The sequence below is a fragment of the Castor canadensis genome, chromosome 2 (assembly GCF_047511655.1).
Source record: "Castor canadensis chromosome 2, mCasCan1.hap1v2, whole genome shotgun sequence".
NCBI lineage: Eukaryota > Metazoa > Chordata > Mammalia > Rodentia > Castoridae > Castor > Castor canadensis.
Window position 1 is genome coordinate 59,287,365 of NC_133387.1, and position 22,471 is coordinate 59,309,835.

At 31.9% G+C, this 22,471-nt stretch overlaps 1 protein-coding gene across 5 annotated transcripts in view; it reads left to right on the forward strand.

Moving 5' to 3' along the window:
• Nucleotides 1–22,471, forward strand: part of Pclo (piccolo presynaptic cytomatrix protein) — a 371,116-nt gene that overhangs the window by 262,192 nt on the left and 86,453 nt on the right. Inside the window, exon 11 of one of the 5 annotated variants that reach the window (XM_074064871.1) lies at nt 7,584–8,425. The exons of the other annotated variants lie outside the window; for them this stretch is intronic. Within the exon in view, the coding sequence (XP_073920972.1) occupies nt 7,584–7,639 (56 nt within the window). The 3' untranslated portion in view covers nt 7,640–8,425. Of the gene's footprint in view, nt 1–7,583; nt 8,426–22,471 lie in introns of those variants that run through there. 5 annotated transcript variants of the gene reach the window in all.

Consider the following 22,471-nt stretch of genomic DNA (forward strand, 5'->3'; position numbering starts at 1 on the left):
AGCTACTGTCTACTTTTAGATGTTATTTACCTCGTTTTTTTATAAAAAACTTAAAGTTATGAAATTTACTGATGTAGCCATTTGGCCAAAGGTATGTATTTCATTTTTTCAGTAAAATACTATAGCTGTCTCAAAATGATACTTTTCAGTTGTCAATCAGATGATCGAATATATAGAAATAGTGAACTTCCAGTGATATTGTTTACAATAAGCACTGTTTATCATAAATAAGATTTCTTTTCTAAATTAAATACTTTTTGTTTTTATTCTAAATAAAATACTTATTTGGAAAAGTGTATTTCTGTCACTTCATTGCTTAACTTTTGCCTGTTGTTTAAAACCTTTAACTATGTTAAAAATGATTCTCTGTCATCTTTTTAAATCAAATATATTGGAACTTACCAAAAATAGCCCTTGGATATTTTGATAAATTATTAGAATAAACACAAACTGTAGGCAGAACTTACTTATCACAATGTTGTGCTGGAAGAACTTAATCCAACTTATTAAAATATGCGGTATACATCCCTTCACAGCTTCAAGTTCATTGACATCACGTTGATAGCTTCAAATGGCCAAGCTGGAAGTATTTCTATTTATAATGTGGAAATAGGCAAATGCTATAAGTACTTTTTATTTGTCATTTGCTTACTTATTTGTTTTTAGAATGCCAGATTACAGTACAACAAACATGACTAACAGCATATTATTAAAAATATTTTTAGTGGCATTCAGGAAAAGGGAAAGTTGAAAGAGGAAGCCAGACAGTTAATAAAGAAAAATACTGTGTGAATCAAGAAATAACAATTATGAATGATACACCAGGTCTGTGTGAATTTTCTACTAGTGTTATCCTTTCATGGCCAAGAACTACTTTTTGAGGTTACCGAAAGTTAGGGCACATGAACTGAAACCCAGTTTTAAAAAGATGGGTAAAAGGATCACTTTCAATATGACATACTCTAGAAGGAGATTATTGTTTAAAATGAAGATTATAATAACCAATATCTGATATCACTCACTTCACAAAGATACTTGAATAGTTTATAGATAAAGTTTCATAACCCTCTTTGGACTAGCATACTCCATAGTAATAAGCATATGCTACAAATTAGGATGATTTTAAAGACAATATCAATGGAGTATATTATGATGAAGTGTTATTCTTTGCACTTGGTAGCTTATGTAGCCTTAAGTTCTTAAGTTCAATTTAAAAATAGACATAATACAAACTCATTCACATGAGAATACTGAAGTGTGAATCTAAAATTATACTTATGACTTTTCCAAGCTCTAAGATTGCTACTAAGGTCCTCTCATTTTGACTCTTTATTTTGGAACCTAGCTCCTTTATGTGAGAAATCATGAAAACTGTGCATATGATAGAAAAATTAGATTTTAAAATTTTATTCATTTATTCTCTCAAACTTTTGCCATGACGCCAATGCAGGCTTTTCTATGAGCACAGATCCTCAGCTTAGAGTTCAGTTTTCAGGAACCCACACCTATAACTTGTAATTTATCATTTTCAGTTTTATTTACTCCTAAATCATAGGTCCTTAATAAACACACTTGGTAATATTTATATTAGATTTGTGATATTCTTTTAACTGTCAATACCTAAATACTACTTGTAATGTTAAATATCCTGGGGAATGACTTTAACACAGGATAAATTGTGTTGTTTCTTCTACTCACAAGAGATATGCCTATGTTTTGTGCCACAAGCTGAGGATAATAAAGGTTCATTCCTTTTAAGTCCAAAGATTAGATTATCTAGCTAGAAGGCCACCACCCATATGGGAACCCATAGCGGAAATCCACAACAATTTGCCATCTTGACACCAGCATGTTTTCTGGTACTGTGTATGTATATGAGTGTGAGTGTGTGTTCATTGTTTAATCTAAAATCATTTATTTAATTTGTGCATATCCTGAACACTTAAGGACTTCAGCTCAACTCTTGATGTATTGTACATAAATTTAAAAGGAGTAGAGTAGTTGAGATACAACCTGAATTTTTTGTAAGGCATTACTATAATAACACCAATTACCTATCACTTGAAGTTTCATTTTATTGTAATTTAACATTTTTTATTACCAGTGATATTTAAAAATTATTAATTAAAGGCAATAAAGGTGGTTAATTTTTCATATTTTGAATTTATTTCTTTCCAAAGGTAAAATTTTCATTTATGAAGAGATAGGTAGTAGATAATTTAGATGATATGTGTGTTTGTTTATAATTGAATTTCTCTGTGTAATGAATGAAAGACTGACTTCAGAATTAATGATTTCTTCTAGGTATATTTTTGCTCTCTGTATTTCTGAATATATAGAAATATACAAGTATATAGACTGAGCTCTTCTAGATCATATATTATCTTTCAGGTGATTTAACACATGAATGACAATTCACTTGGCTATACAATATTTAAACTGTATTTTTTTCCCATTTTGAACACAAAGCTGTTGTGAAAAAAAGTTTGCCTGAGTTTAATGCTTTTTCTGAGTTTGTCCATCAATCATATGAAAGTCTTTTTAGACTCATCAGGGTTTGACATTTTAATGCTCAATGGCATAGATTCTGATCATGTTGACTTTGAGGAAAACAAAAGTGTTTTCAAATTTTCTCTAGCTTTTTGTTTTCTGTATTGATGCATTCAAAACAAATTGACCTATCATGGAGGTTTTCTGATGCTCATAAGCCAATGCTATTCTGAATGTACGTGCTTGTTTTTAAATGGCAAAAGATCTCCTAGCATATTTCCTGAGTCACTGCTGCAGTTATTTGTTTGAAAAAATATTTTGATTAAATCTTTTCTTGAAAACCATTTCTGAACAGGGTGATCTATATTGCTTAACAATGGAGGAAAATGTCTTTTAGATGCTGAGAATTAAGAATAATAAATAATAAAGAAACCCTTCTACAATAGCTTTTGTACAGGAGTCCATCAACCAAAATTTCCTGAATAAATCCTTTAGGTTTGCATCAAGTCTACAGTGATTTTCTTACATAATTCAGGCAATCAGGTACTTGCAGGATCTTAATCTTCCAAAATCTTAAAACTTATTTCCAAATAGCATTTAGTAAACATTCTTGAACAAATACCAAGCAGAGAATGAATTTGTTACCTATTATTCTCCTTTTTAAATTGCATAACATTAAGCTTTGTTGGGGATTTAACTACTAATCTAATGAAGTTTCTAAAGTGCTCCTTCTTGCTATTGGCTTTAGTATTAACATTTTAACAATTTTTAGAGCAACAGAGATTTGAAATATTCACCCATCTTGTTTTAAATGTTGTGTAATATTTTCTCCCATTTTGGTCTTTCTTATTGATAATTTGAATATCTGAAAGTACATTAGAATATATGAAAAATGTTTAATGATAACTTACCATTTATGTTTTAAATCTTTACCTTAGATAAATGATTGTGACCATTTTTACACCACAATATCAAATTCAGTATAATCAACAAGGTGACTAATAGGCTCAGCTCTCTTTTCTGTACTTTACTTAGAGAAGCTTACTCAATGTCATTTTAATTTTAGAAAATTTTGAAATCATGACATATTTATTCTCTCAAAAAATAGCACTTTATATATTCTGCTCAGTTGATGTTCCAACCTTCTCCCAAATGTGAGACATCCATAATAATTACAATTGTTAAATCATGAAAGCACAGACTTTATTTTGTTATCTGATAAATGCCACCTTTGATTCCTTTCTGTGTTCCATAGCCCTCTGTGCACACATCTATCATGGCCTTCAGCATCGTGAATTTTTTTACATGATCAGCATCCAGCATAATGCCTAATAAAACAAGAGTTCAAGCAATATAAGAAGAAATGTGATTTAAAATTCCTTTTTAACTACAAAAGTCAGATACTTAATAAAATGTGACTCCTTGTGGGATTATGAGAAACAAGTCAAATGTAACATGTAGAGTATAAACTCTACATCTGTGAAGAACTATGTTCACATGTACACTTAGGACATCATCAATATTTGGTAATATAACTTTTATATTTTCACAAAAGATGTGTAAAATGGAACACTTTTTCACAACATTGAACTTGACTACTCATCAGTTTACATAAATGTACTTTAAGATTGATTCCTGTTGTTTTTTCTCAGTGGCTTCTGCTTTGAATTTAAATTTAGACCTGTGGGTGTATAGGATTATTACTGACATATAAGAAAATAAATAGATAAATAAAAACCTCTAATCTGGAAACTGCAGCACCATCTTCCCTTGCAGTGTCTGTATGTAAGAAGGAGAATTTTTCTCCACCAGTTCTTCTCTAGCTCAGAAGCTCCAAACACTGTGGATGCTCTGTGGTTCAGAGAGGGTGAAAAGCCCAAAACAAGGAGTTTTAAATTTGAAATTGAAATCTCAACTCAAAATAGTAAGTACTATGTGAAATTGTTTGCTTCCTGATACATTTGTTTTTGATTCATTTGCACTTAAATGTTGAGTGTATTTTGCTTTCAATCTTACAAAGTTTTACTGAAACAATTCAGTGGTTGAATTTCTCATTACACAATCACTACAGAAAATAAGAAATTGAAGTTTAATGTACATTAAAAATAGCTATTATTCTTCATAGTCTGAGGCCCTTCCCAATTAGGGAAATCACCTTATAAGATTTATAGAGCATATTCTTCCTTCATCTTCCTCTCACCTACTGAGATGCCCAGCACAGCAGATCACATCTGTTATTCCTTCTCTGATTTAAGAGGAGGTTAGATTGAGCATGGGATTACCTTTTAGCATTCATGGTTTAATGTATGCAAGTTAATATTGAGTCAGGCACTGATCTGAAATTTTCATTACAAATATTTGAGTATGCACTAAATCTTTAGAGAATAATACAGCCAGCAGTTGCAAACCCACCGTAGAGTACTGTTGTCTTAATAGTTGACCATATTTTATTTGTATTTTTAAAAGGAGTAACTACTTCTAACTCATTTAAAGCCTCTCTCACAAGCCTACTAGTGACCCTCAAGTAAGCTCACAGATGTAATTTTTGGCACTGCATTTTTGCTTGCTTTTCTTCACTGTGCTACATATTCACAGCTATGTAACAATCCATCTTTTTTTTTTTACAAAATTGTTTATGAATAATGTCTTATTGTACATGTCTTTATGCTCCATCTTCTTAGCCACATGAAGTTTTGAGATTACCTAAACCAAAGGTACATGTCCATTTGTTTTAAGTACAGAGCAAAATTCTGTTCTTCAACTACAGGGTAGGAATCAATTTTATTGCATATTTCTACTATGATTTAATTTAAATATACTCTGACTATTTAGGTTATTTATAATTTTACTTACTATTTCAAATAATACCATATGTAATTTCTCAAACTACTGTTCTTGTGTACATATGCTGAGTTTCTTCTACAATACAAGTCAAATTTCTAGGTTTTAATGACTATAATCCTATTTAGTAATGTAGGAGAATATTATGTGGTTTTTTAAACCATGTTAAATTTTCTAAATTGTCTCAAGAGTATTGTACTCTTTAATGTTTTCATTGGTGGCAAATTGGTGTTCTTAATTCTTTAATCCCTATTCCTCTTTCTTTGAATGTCATTTCAACTATAATGCAAAATGTTATCTACTGTTCCTTGCACTTAAGTTTCTTGAATACTGCTGAGTATGCTCATGTTTTAGCAATCTTATTGGCTCTTCAGTTTTTCTCATCTGTGATTTACCTGTTCTTTATCTTTATTCTTTAATTCGGTTGCTTGTGCATCTTTTATTGATTTGGGGGTAATCATTATATATTTTTTATTATGATCCTTTGTCAGGCATGTAGGTTGTAAATACCTTCTCTTAGTATGCAGTTTATTTATTTGGTTTCTGCCTTTATTTTAAGGAAGGTAAAATTTTATTGTAGTCAAATTTGTAATTTTCTTTCCATACATTTATACATGTTTTATATTAGTTAAGAAATTCCCCATGCTCTAAAATCTTAAACATATTACATCCTTCTAAAATTTAAAGCCCTATGTTTTATAAATGTCTTTATAGTCATAGAATTAAGTTGTTTCTACTTTATCTGTGGTCTGGAGTAGAAACTTTATATTTTATGTTTCTCTTCAATATGCTTAATCAATTTTTGAATAGTGTATCATTACTCTGACTAATCAACAATACTGTATATCACTTATTGATTTTTTTATACATGCCTGGGTCTTTTCTGACTTCTATGTTCTATGCTACTGGTCTCTTTATCTATCTCTGTAACAATATCATGCTGCTTTAATTATGATATCTTTATATTAAGTCCTGACATATGATAGGAATATCCCCATACTGATGTTTTTTAAATCCTCTTGGAACAACTCTTGACCCGTTGATCTTGCATTTAAATTCTAGAATCAGCTTTCCAATTTTCATGAGCTTTGATGGTGACTACTGTAAAGACATAGATTAATATGCAAAAAAATCTCTTCATATAGTTATATCCATTATGTCTTTAATGGGTTCACAATGCAATCTTTGCTCTACTTGGAGATTTCATCATTTTATTCTGAATTAGTACAATAAAGTTAGAACATTTAAAAGAACTAAAAAATTAATATGCTGCAATTGTTTGATGTGTTAGCAAGCTGTATCTTTTATATCAACTTGTGAAAATATTGTACTTTCTTCAGAAAAGGCAGACTATAAAATATTGGGAAGGGAAATATAGTGGATAAATCTAATCTATTTTGTGTATATCATTTGTCCTAAACTTTATTTAATCACTTATTTCTTGGCTTGTTCTCCACATTAATTTTTTCTTAGTTTTATTTGTCATAACATCATAATTGTAAAATACATTATTGCATGATGCTTTTAAAATTTCAACAAATTTCATAAGATAATAAATCCGTAAAGGCAGAAAGTATCATCTGTCTAATGAACTAAAACAACTGTCTGTATGTACTGATACAGCGTCTGACTAAGTTTGTATCTGTAGAATTGCAATAGATAAATATTTCTAGAAAGTTGTTTGGAGCTACAGTAGGAATAGAGCATCAAAGTGTGAATACAGCTTGAAGAAACTTCTTAATGAATCAGTAAGCATACAGAAGAGGAGAGTGTTTGCATATGGATTCAGCCAGAGCTGTATGGCAAATTAGCATCTCCCTGACCTTTATAAAAATGAGAAAAAAATCTCTTTGCTTGCCCATGGGCCATTTTATGAAGAACTGTGCATGTGCACGAATCCTAATTCATGGATATTTTTAAATCCATAGTGTTTAGTTGTTTCAGCATAGGTGATTAATACTGACACAACTAGCTAACTCTTCTTAAAGATGAATTGATAGTTTCTGGCAAGAAAATACTGTTGGATTTATTGTTGAAAATTGATGATTGGAATGAGAAGACTGTTAGCTGTTTTGGGAGTGGTGATTTTGATTTTAGAGGATGGCCTCTGGAAGTCCCTGACATGCAGTCTATGATAGAAGAGTTATTTCCACTAGCATTATTAGAGGACACACTCCTGTGTAACTAAGGGAGAATATTCCTAGGCAAGAAAGTCTCTATTTCTGCTTATGCATTTTTGGCATATGTTACAGATGGCATGGCAGTGATCAAGGTTGGAGATCAAGAAACACAGAACACAGATGAGTGAGCTTCCAGGGGGATTACCAGGTACGGATTGGTCATTAGCATGAGATTTCTCCAAATTCTCTAAAGCTGGTATGTTAGGTACACCTGACAAAAGAGTATATTTCATGTTGACACAGATTTTTTTAATAAATATATGGAAAACTGTCCTCTGGGTATAAAAATACAAATTGTCAGTACCTGGATGGGTAGGCTGTAATATACTTTTAGGGTGCAATGACATACTTATCACATCAGAATTTTAGCTGTTAGCTACATTTCCAGGACAAAGAATGATATTTCTTTCTTTGGTCCATTTAATTTGACATTTATCAAAGGAAAATGATGTTTGAGTCATAATCTTTCTGAAACGGAGATCAAGAAAACTTAAGAGTTATTCTATTCTATACAGTATAATACTCCAAATCCTAATTTGAGAGCAATGAAAATATGCCCCAAATAATTATGAGTGTTCAGGTGATATTGCCTCTTTATTAACAATTCTTTCCATAGTTAGATTTCTGGATTTGTCTAATTAATATGACATAAAATAGGCTGCATTTTCATGAATTTGAGTAGATATTTTGGGCACCAAGATGCTAAACCCCTTAATATCCATACAAGATCTTTAAATATTCTATATTTTAGCATCTCCAATAATACAGAGAATGCATATTTTTAGAGCCAGATAGGTCAGGATTCAATTCCAGGACTAACACTTACTGCATGATTAAGTTGTTTTCCTTTTAGTAACTGTGTTCTCAGAAAATTAAGATAAGACTCAGGGCATGGCTCAAGTGGTAGAGCACTTGTCTAGCAAGTGGGAGACCCTGAGTTCAAACCAAGCACCATGTCAACAACTTATACATATATAAATATATATGCATGAAAATTAGGATAATAGTCTATGTATAATAGAGTTTGGTACCTTGTAAATGGTACAAAACTGTGCTTACATTCAACTTTGAAGATCTTTGATGGTAAAAAGAATATTTGCTGTATTAACTTTAAAGTCTATGTTCCGATATTTGTATATAGATCATTGACCATACTGTTTTGAACTCTGAGCTATAGGAATATACAATATTCCTAAAGGAAAAAGCATCAAACTTGGAGTCTGAGACTAAATGCATGCCATCTTTGTGACTTTAGGCCAATGACACATTATCTGAGTCTCTGTCTTTTTTTTTTTAATCTCATCTGTACAATTAAAAAGCTTTAAGCTCTAACTCACAGGGTTACAGCAAGAGAGCTCATGTCTTTTATAAATGTATGCAATAAGGAAATAGCCTTAGAGGCTATTTTGTTATGGATAGGTGAAATTATTGTCATGGATGATTACTAATAACAAAGTTCAGACTTCTGTAAGGAAATATCTAACTGACAGAGGTATCTGATTTAATGGTGTATATTATTTAAATACCATATCAGTATAATGAAATAAGCAAATTAAACTTATGTATAAATAAATAAATTATAAGTATAAATAAATTATAAATGCCTTATATAAAATGCCTAAAGTGATTGAACCATTTCTCATATAAATATATTAACTTCTAACTCTAAAAGCACAGTTTTGCCTACTCTTTTGAAACACTCCTGGATTTTTTCATCTTATCTACAATATGATAACCAGTAATCATGATGTTCTACTTAAAAGTCTATGGACATGAATATAATGAATATCTTTGATGTAAGGTTCTTTGTCACTGAAAACACATCTTTTTAATTAACCAGTCATAGCATAGGAGTCAGATAATTCAATGTCTGAAAAGACTTATCAGACATTTCACCTGTTGAAGAGATATGATGGGCAGATGGAACCTTAAGAAACATGGAGCTAAGGCCAGGTGCAGTGACTCAAGCATGTAATCCCACCTACTTGGGAGGCAGAGATCTGTAGGATAACAGTTTGCAGTCAGACCACATGAAAGTTCATGAGACCACATCTCAGCAAATAAGTCAGCTGTGATGTCACCCACCTATCATCCCAACTTTATGGAAAAGCACAAATAGAAGGATCACAGTCTAGGCATTCCCAAAATGAGACCCTTAAACTAAAAAAGGCTGGCAGAGTGGCTTAAGTCATAGTGTCTCCTTAGCAAGTGCAAGGCCTTGACTTCAAACTCCAGTATTGACAAAAAAAAAAAAAAAGTTGAAAATTTGGAGGTGGGAGATGAGGTAGTAGTATGTAAGCAAAAATAAGATGGATATGTTATCAAAGACAGAGATCCAAGAACTAGTATTAAGAATATGAGACTAACTGCATGGGACAAAAGAATATGTGAAATTTAAAACAGAGCAATCATTACTTATATTTAAGTCTCCCCTTACAAGAATCTCAGGTAATAAAGAAATCCTTCACAATTGAACCCTTAGCTTCCTTGCCCATAAAATGAATAGTTGATCTACACTAATGTTTCTTCCTGTATCTCCATGGCCAGGAACACAGAGACATCCCACTCAGTCCCAAATGGTTTAAGTTTGGGGCTCTCCCTGTCTGTTTTTCCCTCTGGATACACAGGGCACATTGACATAAGCTTGCAAATCTCAGAAATTCTGAGCTTTGTGACATTGAGAGTTTTTAATATTTATAATTTGTTGTGACTTTTTCTTCTTTTAACAACTATATATTTGTACTTAATTTTATATTCATAAGTTTATACTTTTTCCTAAACGTGTATAAGATAAATCAGGCTTTACACAAAACTTGGATTCACCTTTGAATTAAATGGTTTTTCTTCCTGGTGGAGGATGTTGAGGTATTTAATGCAGTATTATAAGAACCTACTGATGTGAAGTAGTAATATGCTGAAAATATGGATGGAGATGATAAGTAGGAAGTTCAGAGAGATGGTTGTTGTGAATGAGTAGAGGTAAGAATATTAGGAACACTGAAAATAACAAAGAATGCAAATAGTTCAGAATATTTACTGCGTAACTATTTATGTAAAAGTATATCAAGACTGAAATAGAAATGATATGGTTCTTCCTGCTTTCAGAGTGCCTACAACTTAGAAGGGCAAGTGGATACAAGAGTTTGAATGTGGAAAGAAAGTTTGATGAAAGTCTGAATGAATTAAAAAAATAAATTTAGAAAATAAATCTGAAAAATTATGGGAAGTACACCATTAAGAAAACTCTTTTCCTTATCTAAAGAATTTTGTGGGTTTTTTCATTGTAATATTTGCATTTCATTTTATTGAAAGCAATACCAAAATAGAAAGATGCAAAATCCATTGAACAGTTCTGCACGCATTAGAACAAGTATCATGACCAAGCAGAGCTTACAGGTTTGCATTCTTCCAGCCCAAAGAATAGTAGTAACTGTCAAGTAGTATCAAAGAGCAGATTATAAGCTCCTGAAGACAATACACTTCCGAAACTATACAAATCTTTCATGGGTTTCATTTACTCCATGTACTAATTTTAATACATCGACACAGTTATAAAGTGCTACTACATTCTGGATACGGTGATCAGAGCTGATGCAGAAACAGTATTGTACAGGAATACAGGTCTTCACTTCAACACTCAAAAAGTTCATATTAAAATTTGTTTATATATTTATTGTTTCACTGAATGTGTGGAAGGAACTAAGATTCCTTCGATTTTATCTAAACCACTTTTGTTTTCTTTTACTCTGTCTACTCATTCCAAAGATCTTCATCATTGTCGGCCACCATGGTGCTTGAATTTGCTGAGAGGCATCATTAATTCATTTATTCTTTTTTAAAAAAATATTTTAGAGCTGGGTGCTGGTGGCTCACACCTGTAATCCTAGCTATTCTAGGATTGCAGTTTGTGAGACCTTATCTCGAAAATATCCATTACAAAAAGGGCTGGAAGAGTGATTCAAGGCGAAAGCCCTGAGTTCAACCCCAGTACCACCAAAAGTAAAAATAAAAAAATGTTTCAGTTCCTGTTATACAGAGCAATCTCTTTTCATAATCCTGTAGGAACTTTATTCAATAATGCTTGGACCTTAACATTTCAAATAACTAATACAGAAAATAACAAAGCTTTTATAAATGTCATATGTTAAAGAGCAATAAGTGCTAAGGAGAAAAATATAGCATGCCTACCATATGGAAAGTAGGAGGATGGCAATGCATTTATAAAAGGATTGATTAAAGAATACTCCAATGAGGAAGGAAAAATTCTTCAAAGCCACCATGGAGAGAGGGTTAGTCATACTTTGTCACTGTGACAAAACACCTGAGAGAACAACTTAGAGAGGAATTATTTATTTTGAATCACAGTATGAGACATTCAGTTCATCATCCTTAGCTCCATGTTTCTGGGCCCAGATTGAAGTAGAATGTAATGGTGGCAGAAGCATGTAGCAAAGATTATGTGCTTTATGGTGAATAAAAAGCAGAGAAAGGGGAAAAGACTCCGGGAAACCTTCAAAGACATTCCTTCAGTGGCCTCCTTCCTCCAAGTAGGCCGCACATCTGAAAGTTTCCACTAACTCCTAAAATAGCACCACCAGGTGGGAACCAAGCATTCATCACATGAGCCTGTGGGGGACATTTCATATTCAAACCATAACAGAAAGGAGCCTATGTTATAGAGAGAAGGCTGACAAAAGGAAAGGCCCTGAGCAAGAACTTGTTTGTTGTATGTCAAGGAGAAGCAAGAAAAGAAAGAGGCCAGTATGACCGCTGCTAATTGAACACATGAAACAGAGGTTAGCAAGAGGATTGGGTAGAGAAGTAACAGAAGGTGAATCTTGTAGGTTATAACTTCTACTGATGTAGGAAGAGAAGCCATTGACCTGACATGAACTGAATGATATACAAAATAGGATCACTCTTACTGATCTAATAGTAATAAAAGGAGTAAAAGGTAAAAGCAAGGAAAGTAGGACACTGAGAAATAACCCAGGCATGAGATGTGACTGTTGAGAACAAGGTGAGAAAAGGGCAGATGTGAGAAATGGTTAGTTATTTTATATGTACATATGTATGTTAAATTTCAACTCCATGAAAAAGACCTCAATACGGTGAGTCATTTGTTCCAATACATAGCTTTCACATTTAGTAAGCCAAAAGTCACACCAATAATTTTTTTCAAACTTAAATCTGTACATAATATAGCAAACCTACAGAGATAGTATCTGGCTCCCAAGTATTATGCGTTGTTTTCAATAAACACAAATGAATACATACCTTTAACCAGAACCAAACCTCTTAAACGTTTGTGCTTACCTGTGTGTCTCCAGATGACAGCTCAGTCAGTACTTTTTATTCCTGCCACTGGCAATTCACATCTCAGTGGCCAAAGATGGCCATGAGCCATATTTTTTAACGTTCATGAAGAAAAATCACCATGTAGTATTTCTTTATGAAAATTATGCCTCTGTCAATATTGTCTAAAGTATTTGGGGGGAACAAAAATGAGCAAAATCTCTCAGTATTTTATACTGCTTAGAGAGTTTGCATTAATGAACTGAGAAAAATGGATTTAAGTTCCAAAATGATTTGAAGAAATGATTCACAGTAATCCCATTTTTTTCATCATGACAGCATTTCTGAAAATTTTTTTTAATGTAAAAATGTAAAATCAATTATTTTGAGTTCCTGTCTTCTTAACCACTCTCCTTGCTTCTAGTCTATCTCTGATTTTATTCACTCATTCAGTAAACATATGTACAATGAATATAGGAAGTCATAAAACAGCAGTGGAAACAATTACATAAGTAAATTTAAGTGTTCTGAGTGTGGCAATAGAAGTATGAACAGCATAGAAAACAATGAAGGGACTGACAGTGACCTGATAAAGTTGAAAGCAACATAGGAGAAAGGCAGAATGTTATTAAAATAATGATTGTATTATTGCCTTACTATTATTAAATGAACTAAATCTGAGGGTAATGTTATTTCACAATGTGTGCCAACCCATTTGAATTCATCATCCATCATTACTCCCACTTCCCTGATTCACATCCAACAACTTCACTCTAGCCCTGGAGCCACTGCCTCATTTACCTTCTGTGGTGTTTGTTCATAATGTCTCCTTATCCTTAGTAGGGGAAATCATAACTGATTGCTAATTGTAATCTATCTTATTAGATTTCTGTGAAGGTAAAATGAGAAAAAGTGAGCAAAATAACTTTTTTGTTATTTTTTAAAGCCCCGTATTGATGACTTTTACTAATACCACATGTTTTAACCCAAGTGAAATTGGAATAAATTTATTCATATTAACTAAAAAGCTTCTTATATGATAAACTGTATTATTCATTTAGAGCTATATTTCTATTTTTATAATTGTACTCATGTTTCCTTATGAGCAGAATTATTTCTCTACATGAATCTTAGAAAGCTGAAGGGAAAACAGTGAAGTTTGTTCTGTATCAGTTGACAGATATGCTGTTAAACTAGTTTCTTCTTAAACGATCCTTGTTATTCAATGGAAATTCAGTTATTGTAGGATGTCATATTTGCTGCAATATTGATTAACAGCATTTGAAATTGAATCATACTTATCAAAAGTGATTGAGAACTTTTTGAATGAATTCAACCATCAAATATCATTTGTTATTCATTGAACATCTATCAAGCCAAAGTTGATCATTTGCTAAACCTTCTTTATGATGTAAAGAACTAAATATTGAGACTTCTTATGAAGTAGTTTCTCTATATAGTTTGTATATTTTGATATTTCTAGTGATGCTTACCTCTTTATTTTTGATTTTACTATTCATAATAACCATACAGCATTAAACAAGAAAATACTTTAAAATTTCCTCAAAAACTGCTTTCACTTTATTACTTTCTTTTATTTCTGTATGTGTATTTATTATTCGGTAAATACCACAATCAAGCTAATTAACATTGCCTTTGTCTTACATATTTATTTATTGGTGAGAACACTTAATTTCTATTCTTTTTACAATTTCATGTAAAACACACACAATATTGCTAACTATGGTCATCATGAATATTCATCTTATAACTGAAAATTTCCAGGTGTCCACCAGCATTTTCCATTCACCAGCACCAGGCAACTATTTTAGATTCCACTTGTGAGATTATACAATATGTGTTATTTCACTTAGAATAATGCTCTCAGGTTTCATTAATGTCATTGCAAATAGCAGGATTTTTTTCTCTCTTTTTTTTTTATAACTCAATAGTGTGTGTGTGACACACTTTTTATCCATTCAGGCATCAGCAGACACAGGTTGTTTCCATGTCTTAGTTGCTTTATGATGTGATGAATAGGAGATTGTATTGCCTTCAGATGTAAACCCAGGCTGGGGAACCTGCCTAGCAAGTGTGTGGACCTGACTTCAATCACCAGAACCAAAAAAAAAAGCAAAAAACTCTTATCAGATATTTACCCTAGAAGTGAGATCGCTAGATACAAGATGACATTATTGTTCTATTTTTAATTTTTTGAGACCAGAATGGCTGTGTCATTTTAGATCCCACCAGCAGTGTTCAAGCATTCCCTTTTCCACTACATCCTGATTAACATTTTACTTTTTGGTAATAGCCATTCTCATGTAAATTAAAACCACATCCCAAAGGACTGTGGTTTCTATTTGCATCTCCCTGGTGATTAGTGTTACTGAAAACATTGTCATTTTCCTGTTGGTCACTTGTATGTCTTCTTTGAAAAGATGAAATATGTCTGTTCAGGTCATTTTACCCATTTTTAAGTCAGATTGTTTTGTTTTGGTTTTGCATATGAATTTCTTGCATACTTTAGATTTTAGCAATTTATCAGACACATTTGCAAAACTTGTCTTCCATTTTGTTGTTTCTTTTGCTATGCAGAAGCTTTTTAGTGTGATGTAGTTACATTTGATTGTTTCATTGTTTCTTGTACTTCTCGTGTCATAGCTAGAAATTATTGCCAAGATCAATGTTACGGAAATTTTTCTCTACATTTTCTTCCAGAAGTTTCATGGCTTCAGGAAAGTTTTAAATTTAAATCTTTAATCCATTTCAAGTTAGTTTTGTAAGTGGAATAAAATAAGTATACTATTTCATTCTTTTGCATATGGATGTCCAATTTTCCTACCACCACTTAAAGACACTATCTTTTCCCTATTGTGTATTGTTGATGCACTAATCTTTGTTAGCTGACCATGTATTTTTGGTTTTATTTCTAAGCCCTTCATTCTGTTCCTTTGGTCTATGTGTGTCCTTTTCTTTCTGATACTATATTGCTTTGATGACGACAGTTTGTAGTATAGTTTGAAATCAAAATTTGTTATTTCTCAAGATTGCTATGACTATTTTGGGTCTTTTATGATTTCACATGAATTTTAGAATAATTTTTTCTATATCTGTTAAAAGGCTGTGGACTTCTGATAGAGGTTACATTCAATCTGTAAATCACTTTGGTAGTATAGAAGTTTTAACAATATTAATTTCCCAATGAATAAGCACTGGACATCTTCCCATTTAATTGTGTCTTCTTTCTTTTTCATCAATGTTTTACAGTTTTCAGCACACAAATCTTTCACCTCCTTGTTTGGATTTATGACCTATTTTATTTACTTTTGTAATTATTGTAAATCAGATTTTTATTTTTTTATTTTTCTTTTTTGGATAGTTTATTGTAGTATATAGATATGCAACTGATTTTTGTATGTTGATTTTGTAATCTGCAACTTTACTGAATTTGTTTAGTAATTATAACAGTATTCCAATGGAGTCTTGATGGTTTCTACACATAAAATGATGTCATCTACAGAGACTATTTTACCTCTGCCTTTTAAAAATTGTTTTTTGTGGTAATTTGTCTCACTGGGATTTCCAGTACTATGCTGAATAGAAGTAGTGAGGATGGTTACCCATGTCAGATTATTATTACCATTGAATATCATGTTATCTCTGAGCTTGTGGTATATTGTCTTTATTATTTTGAGGTACATTCCTTGTGTACTCAATTTGTTGAGAGTTTATATCATAAAAAGATGTTGAATTTTTCTGGATGCTTTCTCTGTGCTTATTGAGCTGATCATTTGGTTATTATCCTTCATTCTGTTAATATGGTGTATCACATATATTATTTTATGTATTTTGAACCATCCTTGCATCTCAGGGACCAATCCTACTTGATCATGGTATGCTGTTGAATTAGATTCACGAATATATTGTGGATTTTTGTACCTATGTTCATAAAGTCCATTGGGCTTTAATTTTCTTTCCTTGTAGTATCCTTGTTTGTCCTTGGTATCAGTGTAATGTTGGCCTAAAAAAATGAGTTTAGAAGCTTTCCTCCTCCTCAAATACCTATAAAAATTCAATTAAACTTTTGTGAAAAGCAAATGATGACTTTGTAATATTTCTAGGGAAGAAACATATTTGGATTGCAATGAGACCTCCTTCCTCTTTTGTCAAGGGAAACATTTTATTTTCTTATGCTGTAAGATAAGAATATTTTAATTTTCCTTTTACTGATATATTTTGATTGGTAGATTCCTTTTTTATAACATCTCAAAAGCAAAATGCTCTTTTTGCCCCATTTATATATGATTTTAAGTTATATCTCAGCAACATAAGCAAAGTTCTGTGCATGTATAATCTTTCAAATAATGTTATGTAGTAGAATTTATATTGTCCTATGTGTAGGCTCAATGGCAATAATAATGATTTTGCTACTACTCCAGATGGTACCTGTTTTTATTAGGAAACAATTTTCCTGAAATAAAGTGGTGATATGTTATGTTAAAATGTACTGTGTGATAGTGGGATGCATTTAAGTAATATTCAAAAAGGAATTTCAAAAAAAGATTAAGAATGTAATTTAAATCAAACTCTTAAATATTCAGTAAGATATTTAAAACAGAGAAAACTGCTGAGGCAATAGTAGGTGGCTCTCTTAACTGTGCCCAAGTTTTTTGCAAGAGAAGTTCTGCTTATGTTGAAAATCATAAGATCTAGGGCTCAGTTTTCTAAAGGTACCCGTCAGCTATTTTTCTATGAAGCAATGCCATCTTCTCTAGACTACATGAGCAAGAAGGATGATGGTCCTTACTACTGTCAACAACTCCAACCACCATCTCCTTCCTAGAAGTGACTCTACACCTTCCATTTCATTAATTATTCCCGCATTATTTTCCTTTCCATCAGAGATCAGAATAATTTCCCATCAGTGTGCATAATGGAATGTGATATTGACTTCTTATCTATGAGTGGGCTGGGGGAGAGGGATGAGAACTCAATCAATGTTTCTTCATTCCCCATTTGTATTGCTACCCACCCTAAAATGGTATATTCCATAGCAACTTTCCCTTTGTTCAAAATATCTTCAATTTTACATGCCCATCATCCAATGATATTGTAATGTAAATAATACAATTTCTAAATTATCTTGGTTTATTGTTATTTAAATGACCTTATAAATAATTTATGAATCTTTTGTCCTGTTTTAATATTTGAACTTTGTATTCAGGTAAGCTATGATGTGGATTTATTTGACATAAATTAAATACATTTTCCTATTTACTGAGACTAATATTGGTTCAGGAGACACTTTGTTGGGGTTCATTTTTCCGTACTGTCATTAACTATATAATGATAGAGTTATGTGTCACTTTTTGAAAATACAGGATGGCAGATTAAACTAGAGTCTCTGTGAGAACTTAATTGCTTTATAACATTAGATTATAAAGTGGTGGTGATCTGTGGTTTTACAACACATTTGATTCACATAATTCTCCACCAAGATATTTGTAATATTAGCTATTATTGCAAAATAAGTGAGAATCTGTTTTTTTTCAATTTTTCTTTTTATGATTGAAACTAAATCCATTTTAGATATGTGAGTGCAGGAAGCTGTTGATTTTAAGTATTTTTTCAATGTACAAAAGACCTAGACCAAAGTATGGGCCAAAGTACGGACCAGCTCAGAAAGTTCAACTTCAGTCTTTGATATTTCATAAGGGATTTTTTTTTCTTCAAAACGGAATGAGATTTTTTTAATGCATAAAGTAATTTCCTTTCTGAGTTTACATATGCAAGATCTACTTTTCTGGTTTTAATTGCTTGTTCTTTCCAAAATGTGAGTGAAAGAAGAGATATGGAAAGTAAATTCCTCCAGATCACAGCCCAAATCAATAGCAATTTCAAATATAAAATTTAATTTCTCCCATTCTGAGCAACAATTTCAAAATTTACCTGAGCTGTGTAATGTTTCTGTACAGGATTCTTGCCAGTGGTCCTGGCCAGAATGGAAATACAGTATATCATCATAGCATTCATTTTTTCATCATAATGTTTCTTTCATCCTATGTCCAATACAATATAAAAATGCAGTAGTTAAATCAAAACAGTATAAAATTACTGCAAATCTCCTGTATGTGTATGTTTGATACTACTGAAATTTGAAAGAATGTGCACGTATAAGATTTGCATTAAAATTTCTAATGCACTTATGATTGATTCCATTATTTTCATACCATGGAGAGAAGAAATTGTGACATATCACATACTTTAAAAATGTACACCTTAATATAGTAAAATTTTACTCATTATTTATTTTAAAGCCATTTTTAATATAGTAAAATTTTACTGTTTATTTATTTTGAAGCATAGCTGGAGACCATTTAATGCAAATAACTAAAATTAATGAAATGCATTTGGGATTTATATTGACTTTATGTTTAAATAGTATTAGAACTAAATTATTTATTTGGCATGCAAATTTAAACCAAATTTAGATTGTGATTGCAGATTGGCTATTCCAAACTTTGAGTTAATCTATCTCAAAACAAATGTAGAAATAGTAAAGGGGGCTGAATGAACTAGTTATGCATGATACCATGGGAGCCTTGATGAGCCACAGAAAAATCAGAATACTTTGGAAAATTGCCACTAATATGGTAGAGAGAGGAAATCTGAGAGATGCAAAAAAGAAAAACTAGATAACATGATTTCTCTGTTTGAGGACATTTTAATGTACATGTGAACAAAAGTTGTCGATAGTGAAAATAATTTAAAATGATATCAAAATTTTAAGTTTCTAAAATATTTTTAAAATTTCTCATATATATCTACAACTCAAAAATTACATTTTCATAAGTTGCAAACAAACATTATTTTGTTTCTTATTCTTTCATGATCTTCACATTCTTCCCATTACAGAATAAAAATAAGCCAGTCATCTTGCAAGTTTAAGCTTCCTTGCATATTAATCAACTTGCTCAAGAGCATCAGCAGAATTTTATCATGATGAAGATAAAGTATAAACTGTCAGCTACTACCAGCAAAGTAGTTAATAAAACATATTTATAGTGAATAAATCATTAATGTTTCTTAAATGGTATACAGAGGCTGAATTTTTTTTTTTTTTGCCAAGAGGTGTGTTTTATTTTCATTAATCATACAAATTGGAAAATTTTTAAATTCTAAATATCACACGTGTATGTAGTTGTATGTGAAAGCATTATTAAATTATTTGGTAAAAAAAAATTACTGTTCTTCTCTAATCAATTCAAACTCTGTTTCCAATAAGCAAAGTTCAGATTATCTTCTTTCCATTATAGCTATAGAAATAGTGTCGTGGTTAACATACATTGTTCTTACACCCTTATTCAGTGTGACAGTTTAGATCTTGATTATCCTTCACAGCTCCATGTATTAAAGACTTGGTCCCAAGAGTGGCACTTTGGGAGGTAGGGCCTTGTGAGAAGTCCTTAAGTCATTATGGCAGTACCCTTGAAAGTGACTGTGAACTTCATGGCTCATGATGTAAATGGTTTTGCTCCATTACATTCTGTCACTGTTATGTGCTGTCTTGCCACAGGCCTACACCAACAGGGCCAGTCAACTGTGGACTGGAACCTCCAACAGTGTAAGCCAAAAATGAACCATTTTTTCCCTAAGTAAATTATCTCAGGTATTTGATTATAGTAATGGACAGCTGACTACCACATTCAAGTTGTTTGAAATTCATAACATATTCACATAGATGGGGAAAACATAGTTTCTTGTAAGTATGCCTAATTGTAGCAGTGGGGTTGGCATAGGAGAATGGTGATATTTCTCTTATATTAATATTGCAGAGCATAAAACTTAATGAGTAATTAGTATAATAGATGTGGATGGTGTATTGGACGCCCAAAGCCCACTTGCAGGGGATTTTTGCTATTTTAGGTCAGTGATTTTTTTGGTGCTGAACTAGCTTCTTTATAGAAGATTCCTGAGAGTGATTTCCAAGTTTAGGAAATTAATATGTGGTTATGGCTAATAATGTTAGTGTTAAGATGTAAAATAAATTACAAAATATTATTCACATATTTTTATTATTATCCTTATTATTTAGGTGTAGGCTTTTCTTTTCTGGGCTCCCTCTGTATCAAATCCTCTTTTCATAGCAGACCAGCCTCACAAGTTCATTCAAGATTCCTGTGTTTGTATCTTTTTCATTTGTTTATTAACTCATTCATTTTATTTCTCTCTCACATCCTTTTCTTCCCCTCTTGGACAAGTACTACAATTTATGTGATACCTATTACTTAATTGTAAAATATATAATGTTGTTTTATTGTGCATATCATTTAAATCCACATAAATAACATTGCCTTATAGTTTAGATCCTGTTTCACACTTGTTTTTTACCTGCCAAAGATTTCTTTAAGATGGAGTCACCTTCTGGTGTTAACACCTGGTATGGTCTGTTTTTTCCAACTTCTGCCATTTTTTTCCATCATTAGCATTTACTCTACTCCCAGTGCTATTTCTCCTGATACCTCCACAAATACATACTCAAGGAGAGGATTTCTGTATATATGTGTATTTAGTTTAACTAGTTTCTGCCAGATTGCAATCTGGAAAGGTTGCACTCATCTGCATTCTCATTAAGATAATTACTCCTTTGTAAATTTTTAACAAAAAGTTGCTTTATTTTTACATCCTGTCACAGTCATAGCAATTTCATGGCACAGAGTGGGGATCAACCAGGAAAAAAACATCTACCAAGTACAATTTCCTTTCATGAATTCAAGGTCTTCTGATGCCACATCCAGTCAACGTCACATATCCTGGCTTTCACACTTTTACACTTTTCCCAATATGACAAGAGTTAGATTATGCCATTCTTTCTTTCATTTACATTACCTAATCACTAGTGGATCTGGGCTTTTCTTAATATACTTGCAATAGTTTTGGACTTTCTCCCTTATGAATTGCTTTTATTTTACTGCTTGTTGAGATATTTCTAACTTTTTTCTAATAGAGTATCTCTTTTTAATTAACTTTTGCAAAAGCAACAAATGTCAGAAATAAACGAAATGATAACTTGTGTAGTACCTGCTACATACCAAATGCTGATAAATACTTATGGAAAGAACAAAATGAATGAAAGTCAAGAGCTTTGGTGTGACACATGTTTGTATATACAACAACCTGTAAGGTTTGACTGTTAACTGAATAATTCCCGTCAGTAAGATATTTTTCATTTAATGGTACATATTAAACATATACCAAATAATAACCTAGCATGAAGTTTTGTATTATAATGATAAGAATGGCTTTTCCTGGGAAGGAATCAATTAGGGTTATAATACATATTATATACATGGAAATGTCACAATAAAAACTCTCTGTACAGCTATCTTACACAAACAAAAATGTCTTTTTTCAAAAAACAGAACAGGAAGGTAAAACAGGTCCTGTCTAGGGGATGGTACCGGTGAGTGTAAGGAAGATATAAGGAAAAGGTATAGGAGGATGAGTATGGTAGAAATATGTACTCATGTATGAAAATGGAAAAATGAGACCTGTCGAAACTATTCCAAGAATAGGTGAAGGAGGGATAAAGAATGATGGAGAGGGTAAATTCAACTATGATATATTGTAAGAATTTTGGTAAATGTCATAGGGCACCCCCA